At 41.7% G+C, this 8,018-nt stretch overlaps 1 protein-coding gene across 1 annotated transcript; it reads right to left on the reverse strand.

Moving 5' to 3' along the window:
* Positions 1–261: 261 nt before the first annotated feature.
* On the reverse strand, positions 262–7,808 carry LOC119797128 (zinc finger protein 239-like). Its single transcript, XM_038306081.1, has 5 exons — positions 7,657–7,808; positions 7,334–7,569; positions 5,605–5,708; positions 2,483–2,692; positions 262–1,141 (listed from the first exon to the last, which is right to left on the reverse strand). The coding sequence occupies exons 3-5, from the start codon at positions 5,634–5,636 to the stop codon at positions 262–264; spliced, it is 1,122 nt and encodes a 373-aa protein (XP_038162009.1). The 5' UTR covers positions 5,637–5,708; positions 7,334–7,569; positions 7,657–7,808.
* Positions 7,809–8,018: the final 210 nt, after the last annotated feature.

The raw sequence follows: 8,018 nt of genomic DNA on the forward strand, positions 1-8,018 counted from the left end.
GTTATTTTTGGACTATGTGAAGAAGCCAGCATGCCAAGAGAGAACCAACGGATGCATGAGGGGAACATCTCCACTTGGGAAGACCCCAGGTCGGAATCTCGACCAAGGACGTTTTTGCTCCAAGTCAACAGTGCCAATGACAGTGTGATTGAAAAATTAATCGGAAAGTCATGTCATTTCACAAAATCTCAAATCAACATTTAAATTCAAAAACCATTTGAACAATAAAGTAAAGGAAGGCATAAATGTAATATCTGTCCCTCATTTCGGACTAAATGAACCATCTTCAGTAGCGGGAGGGATCGCAGGCGACTCTTCAGTCTGGTGAGTCTTCATGTGTTTTTTCAGGCAGTGGCTCTGGGTGAAGGCTTTGTCACAAAGAGAGCACTTGTAGGGTCTCTCTCCAGTGTGGGTTCTCATGTGAATTTTTAGATGTTCAGGTTTAGAAGAACCTTTGCCACAAATACTACAGATGAAATCTTTAATGCCTGAATGGGTCTTCATGTGCTGGGTAAGCTGATTCTTGGATTTAAAGCGGCGTTTGCACTCGTTGCATTTGTAGGGAGTCTCTCCTGTGTGGAACAAAACAACTTTGCTGCTGTGCCGCTTTCTGTGAGCTCGGAGACGTGACTCCAGACCGAAAGATTGTGGACACATATCACACCTGTAGGGTTTATTTTCTAGGTGGATCCATCGGTGCTGGTTCAGCCGTTTTTGGCTCGGAAACCTTTTACTGCAAACATTACATTCAAGCAAGTTTTCTCCTGTAACCTTAATAATGTGGCACCTGAGGCTTTCTCTGCTGAAAAAAGACTTGTCACAATGCAGACAGTTGTAAGACTTTCTATGCTTTCGGATATGTTTTTTCAAGTTGTCCTCAGAATCAAAGCCCTTTCCACAGGCTCCACAAATATTCTGGGGGTTGAGGGGATGGTTCAAGGTATGTTTAAGCAAATTTCCCAAATTTCTGTATGTGACCCCACAAACTGTGCAAGACCTAATCTTCTTACTGTTCTTCCATCCTTCTTTTTTTCTCCTCATTTTCGGTGTCTTACGCTCAGGTTTGTCTGTATCCTTGTCGTTCTCACCACTGGAGGTTGTGTTGCAAGCATGTTCTCCTTTGGTACTTTCTTGAAAATCACTGCAAAGAAAATGAAAACAATTTGAAAGCAATACTGATGTAGTGAGGAAGCAAATTTAGGGCCCTGTCACACCTTGCTAATTTAGCCAGCGTATACCTGATGTCCCAGAATCTTCTCAAACGCTCTTCTCAAACGGTGGGAATCTTCCCACCACTAATATAAATTAGGCTGTTATCGGCTTATCGGGCGATAAAGCAAATATCGCTGTTAATCTATTCTCACAGTTGGGTTGGGAGCTGGGTCAATAATAATGATTTCAGCGCGGATGTATATCTGGGGGAGAGAACTAATTTAATCGTACACTACACTACACTACCCTCTGAAAACCAATTCATGCCAAGTTCGGAGCGAGCTTGGATGAGATAACAGTGCCTAGCTCAGTTTCTTACGACCGTTTACACACTACAAACCACTCTAGCACACTTCCTCGCCTCCTAGTGACAATCCCCGGTACTACTACTCTCTAGAGGGAAACAAGCAAATCATCATGGTGGCGGCCGTAACATTCAGGAACTTTGGTTATAATAGTGATATTCCGCTGCTTGAGGACAGTCCGGCGAAGAAGGCAGCCTTTGGTGAATTTACTTGACAGAGTCGGCTTTTGGGAAGTGGACACGACAAACAATAGTCTAACCAGGGCTTACAGACGCAGGAAACAACGATAGAAGTTGATGTTCATCACACTGCTAAGCAGAATCATTGTTGGAAATTGTGTAGCACGGTAGGGAAGCTAGTATTTTTATGAATCTCTGAAATTTCACAATTGGAGAAGCTGACTGTAAGGAGATGACTCATACGCTCTTTGTTATCTGAGAACCGAGCCAGAACAAAACCACGGCGAGCCCTACTCATGAACTAGTACCAGTTTAGAGCGGTTTGGTTGTGCCTGGTGCGGTCCGGTTCAGTTTGGCGTGCCATTTACACTCAACAGTTATCTCAGGAATGATACTCTCATGTTGGTGTAAGAGTGTCAGCAAATTTCCAGAAAGGTCACGGATTACAGAAACCTCCTCCTTTCAGGATGAGATGCAGATAACAAAAATGTTTCCATAGTCTCCATGGTTTCATTGGTCACTGACGTACTCCTAAGCTGGGGAAGTAGTGCCTTCAGTTACCAGAATATATCCCAAAGATCTCTATGCAAAGGAGGATAATTCAAGGAAATCCAAAAGCAGTTCTTAGAACCCCGAGGCTGCAAGGCCCCTGGTAGAGAACCTATAGTTGAGTTTCAAAGATTGAAGTGTAAACCTGTTTGCATTCTGTATCTACGCTTAATCCACCGTTGATTAGAGCTTTCAAACAGTAATTAAAGTTATGGACTTGATTTTAGGATAACTCACCTCTTATTACTGCTTGATTTCTCTTCTCTTGTTTGTTTGTGTGGTCCATAATCTGGGTTCGACTCCCTATATCCAGCCAATCCCTCTTCTTCATCACTGCTGAAGTGCACGTCACTCTCAATTTCACCCTCTTCTGTTTTGAGGTCTTGTTGGGATGTTGAGCTCAACATAAAGATCTTTTTGCTGTCTGGTACACTTTGCTGTGACATGCTGCATAAGAAGAACAGGACACAACACGACACGGAGAGTTAAAGATTTAGATCAATCAATTAAACCAAGAAAATATTGCGACTGTTCTTCCTATTTTTCCAATATTTCTGGGAAATGTTAGCATTTTAGTAATTCAATTCAAATTTATTTCAAAAATACTTTATCCCAAAGGGAAATTGAATCATGGGCAGTTATTCAATTAGATGTTGATATATATAGGCAGGAAGGATCTTCTGGAGTGGAGTGTGTTACACAGAAACTAAATAAACCTCCTACTGAAGACTCTCTGTTGTTGTTTAACCATCTTCTGAAGACGAGGCTCACTGCTGTCATTTTTCACTTTATGAAGAATTCTTTGTAAAATTATCTGTAGAGTTTCTAGAGGGGTTCCTAGTCCTAAAACTCTTTAGTAGCTATTTGAGCTTTTTTAAGTTATTCACTTTGATGCCGTTAGAAAATGCCACCTTTTATTCTGAATCAAGCACAGATATATGTGCTAAATTACTAAATCCAAAATATAAATCTCATGGGAGAAACATGCTTAAGGACTGAAACAATATTTAGTATTTTTTCACCAACAGACCTCAGTCAGTCGGGGTCGGACAGAACACCTCTGATGTCATCCAGTCTAAGCCCCTCCCCTCAGGGTTGCATCCTGAGCCCCCTGCTGTTCACCCTGATGACACATGACTGCATCCCCAGGTTCACCACCAATCACATGGTGAAGTTTGCAGACGACACCACGATGGTGGGCCTCATCAGAGACGACAACGACCAACAGAGAGGAGGTGGAGCAGCTGGTGGTGCAAAGATAACAGCCTGACCCTGAACGTGGAGAAGACGAAGGAAATCATGGTGGACTTCAGGAAGAACCGGCCTAACCACGCTCCACTGCTCATCAACAGCTCAGCTGTAGAGGTGGTCAGCAGCACCAAATTCATCACAGACACCCTCACCTGGACTGGAAACACCACCTCACTGGTCAAAAGGGCACAGAAGCGCATATACTTCCTGTGGAGGATGAGGAGAGCCCACCTGCCCCCACCCATCCTCCCCACCTTCTACAGAAGCACCATAGAGAGCGTTCTGACCAGCTGTCTCACTGTGTGGTGTGGAGGCTGCAGCGCCTCAGACTGGAAGAAGGTGAGAACAGCAGGGAGGATCATGGGGGCTCCTCTTCCCTAACCAAGGGACGCTACTACCAGGACTGGTACTGCTGTTAAGCCCATAGGCCAAAACATCAATCAGAAACCCCCCCCCCCTTTAACAGAAGACGAAAGGATCCGACCCGCTCGTCCATCAGGGTAAACTCCAACACCCAAACCCGTCCCGGCCCTCTGTCTCTCCACAAGGTAGAACCTCCAAAGGAGCTGGGTTCCAGAGCCCAGGCAACATGTGAAGTTGAGCCCAACTATTTCTAGGCGGCATCACTCCAACTCTCACACAAGCTCAGGCTCCTCCCCTCGCAAAGACTCAACATTCCACATCCCAGGTTTAAAGGAATAGTACACCCAAAACATGATTAGCCTTCATTTTCTACTCACCCCCATGCTGAACAACACTCTGGAGTACTTTTTTGATATCTCAAATGCATCTGGAGATCTGGGAGGCTTCTTGCTGTCTGCTGACATTCAAATAATGGAGGTCTATGGCGCCCGAGGCAGAAAGGTCCATAAAAGTCCACACAAAAACGTGTCAATATTCCTCCATACTGCTCGTCCAATGTATTCCAAGTGTCCTGAGTGGGTAGCGTCCATAATTTACTCGAAACAAAGTCATTTAGAATGTTTTTAGAGCATAAACAGTAGTGTATAGGATTTCCTAAAAGCGCGTTCACGAGTCTACGGAAACCGCGGCAGACCAAACCAGATGAAAGTGCGCATTCAGCTCGGCAAAGAACTCATGCTCTTCCTCAACACTGAAGTCCTCAGACATTTTTCTTTCGTTGTTTCTTTCTTTGCACAGGTAAACAGCACATTTCTTCTTCTACGCTTGCATTATCGGCAGAGCAGACGCTGAATGCGCACTTTCATCTGGTTTGGTCTGCTGTGGTTTCCGTAGGCTCGTGAACTCGCAGGCGCGTGCGTTTAGGAAATCCTATACACTACTGTTTATGCTCTAAAAACATTCTAAATTACTTTATTTCGAGTAAATTATGGACGCTACCCACTCAGGACACTTGGAATACATTGGACGAGCAGTATGGAGGAATATTGACATGTTTTTTGTGGACCTTTCTGTCTCGGGCGCCATAGACCTCCATTATTTGAATGTCAGCAGACAGCAAGAAGCCTCCCAGATCTCCAGATGCATTTTAGATATCAAAAAAGTACTCCAGAGTGTTGTTCAGCATGGGGGTGAGTAGAAAATGAAGGCTAATCATGTTTTGGGTGTACTATTCCTTTAAGCCTTCGTCAATCTTCTGACTGCTGCACCGTCCCTCATGGCCCCCCCCCTTTAGGTGGTAATAGCGGACATTACAGCAGGTTGCAGCCATTACAGGGGAGATCCAACCTGCTGCTAATAATTGTTTTAACTATTTAAAATAATGATAAGACAGAGCACTTTTTGAGGTCCATTTTCTCACCAAACAACATTTAGAAAACTTATTTTTGTGACAAATCAATGTACATTTAGAAATTCACCTTTTTCAGGAACTGAAAGTAGGATTTCTACCTGTAAACAAACCTGAATCTTCACCAAGCCAAGGCCAGGGACTGCATTTAGCTCTACCTTTTAGGTATGGGGCCAAATACCAGGTGAAGCAAATCACCCTGGATGGATACGTGGGACAGTAGTAATGTATTGAACTGGTTATTTTAGGATCATCTTACAAATAATAAGGTGAAATGTTTATTCTTAGTTCAATAATTAAAGAAGAAGAAAAATTTCTTCTCCTTTTCTTAATTCACCTTAAGTGGAGCGCAGTTTCCTCATTCTTCATTATCACAGGTTCAGCTGTTGGAGGGTCAGTACCCAGATGTTCTCCCTCTTCCTTTGTCTTTACCTCTTCTTTCTACAACAGAGTCATATATTATATTCATTGAAATTTCAACATTATTTACATTCACTCATAGTAGACTCTAAGCCTAAAAAGGGCAGAAGCACAACAAAGAAAGCTATAATAGAAAAGCATGTTCTGTGGTTTGACGTAGCTGTTGCTACAAAGTACTGAATCAAATAAAAAAAACTCCTGTATGAAAGTAAATCTGTGTCGCTGGGATTTGAATTAAAAATGCCACTGAAATTTAAATGTTGTATGTTTGTAAAAATCATTTTCATTATTTCTACACAGTTCAAATTTCATTTGTTATTTTCTGTTCAAGCTAAAAATTCACATTACTATTTCAAAATACTTATTTTTCAGTTTAATTTTTCAGTGTGTGAAAAAATCTGCATATAAAAAAATTCAACCTTTCAAAATTCAAACTCAATATTTTCAGCCTCCTGAGATTCAACTGGCTCTATTTCACCGTATTAAATTCGGCGTCTAAATTCAGTGTAAAAAAAGAAGGGTTACTTCAGGTCACAGACATTAGAAATGGATTGTGGCGTCCAACACCCAGCCAATCCCGTTACGTTTTCTTAGTCATGTGACGTGATGCTTGTGGCACTCATACGGAAGGAAAACCAGCAAAAAATAGACAAAGATTTTCTTTTATTTTGGAAGACTATACTATTCGGCATTAAGGGAAATTGCAAGTTTCAAACAAAGAGATCAGATAAGGTATATATAATTGACTTTATTATTATTATGGCCAAGTTCTTTATACATAAATGTAAATATAGAGGCTCCAAACCATGCATTACTGCTTTTAAGCACGAACTTAAATATATTGACACCATACAATTATCAGAAAATAAGAAAGCAATCAAAACTCGAGAAGCCTTTGTCCTTTTTAATATTATTTAGAGCGCAGTTTCCCCCTAGCGTTAACTTTTGTTTAATAAATGTAAGATCTTAGTTTATTTTTTTCTTGTCTTTCTTGTTTTGCACAAAACGAGGTCATTTACTTAACTGGTAAAAATGTGAATTAACACTAGTTGAAAATGTCTGTAAATAATGGTTGTTGTGAATTCCTATAGTGTAATATGGTTGCTCTGTATTGTTCTTTGCAGAAACAAATAAAGTTGTATGAAAAAAAAAGAAGAAAAAAAAAGCATCACGGAGCCGGTCATGCAAGCTAACGCTAACTCAACGGTGAGTTTATTACTTTCATTCTTCTGTACTTGATTTAGCGTTAGCTTAGCTAAAATGAGTTAGCGTTAGCAGATTTTTTTAACACTTAAAAATAAGTATTAAAAATGTAATCACTTTGAAATAGTAAGGTGAATTTTTAGCTTGAAGAGAAAATAAATGAAATTTCAACTGTGTAGAAATAATGACAATGAATTTTTTTTAGGTCAAAAATGTGTTCTGAATATATTTTAACACTGAAACAGGAAGTACAAACATACAACATTTAAATTTCAGTGGCATTTTTAATTCAAATCCCAGCGACACAGATTTACTTCCGTACTCCTGTTCTCAGGCCCAAACTAACCTAAAAGGCGGTACAGATTCATGACATTAAACATCTCAGACCTGCTTTGTGTTAAAGAGGCTTTACATCAAAGAAACAACTGAGAGTTAGTCAGAACCTTGAGGCGGATGTAGAGAGTTGAGTTCCCGATGGATTTGATGGCTCTGTAGATCTCCTCTGGAGTCAGAGTCTTTACTCTCAGAGGCTGCAGCTTCCTTCCTCTATCTGTTATTAAGGTATCAAAAGGTTTCCCTGCAGAGAGGTGAGGGAAGGTGGACCTGAGCAGGTCCAGAAAGGCCGCCTCCTCCAGACCATGAGGGCACTGCAGGTCCCAGATCGGACACTTCTTAAACACTGGAACAGAGCATTGACATTCCTGTGTGAGAAACCGGAACAGATGGACCAGAGCTGGACTGATGAGAGTAAGTTTATATAACTTACCGTTATTTGAGAGCACCTCGGTCTCAGAGTCCTCCAGGATCCGGATCCTGAGATTTAGAGGCTCTTTGGGGTCAATATTTAAAGATGAGCGCCGTCTTTTCTTTCCAGACTGAGCTGACCTGCAAGATGATTACAGATCCCTTCTGATTGGCTGCATGACCTCGGATTTAAATGAGAAGCAGCGCCCATCAAACACATTATGGCAGGAAAGCAGGAGCACGATTGCCTTTGTTCGAGCAGGGGAGAAACTGCAACCTTTCAAGAAGACCCAAGGGGGCCTGCTCACGACAGCAAGGGACTGGCAGCTCTTGTTCGATCTGGGGAGGCAGTTGCGATTCCCGGATTACATCGCAGCCACGAAA

Source organism: Cyprinodon tularosa, unplaced genomic scaffold, assembly GCF_016077235.1.
Source record: "Cyprinodon tularosa strain WSP-4 unplaced genomic scaffold, ASM1607723v1 ctg571, whole genome shotgun sequence".
NCBI classification, from domain to species: Eukaryota; Metazoa; Chordata; class Actinopteri; order Cyprinodontiformes; family Cyprinodontidae; genus Cyprinodon; species Cyprinodon tularosa.

Excerpts from the sequence above, each read along its gene's own strand:
- LOC119797128 (XM_038306081.1), bottom strand. The coding sequence starts at position 5,636 with ATGAAGAATGAGGAAACTGCGCTCCACTTAAG. Across the intron at positions 2,693-5,604 it reads GAAACTGCGCTCCACTTAAG|CATGTCACAGCAAAGTGTAC; the intron begins GTGAATTAAGAA and ends CTTCTTATGCAG. Across the intron at positions 1,142-2,482 it reads AAATCAAGCAGTAATAAGAG|TGATTTTCAAGAAAGTACCA; the intron begins GTGAGTTATCCT and ends TTTTCTTTGCAG.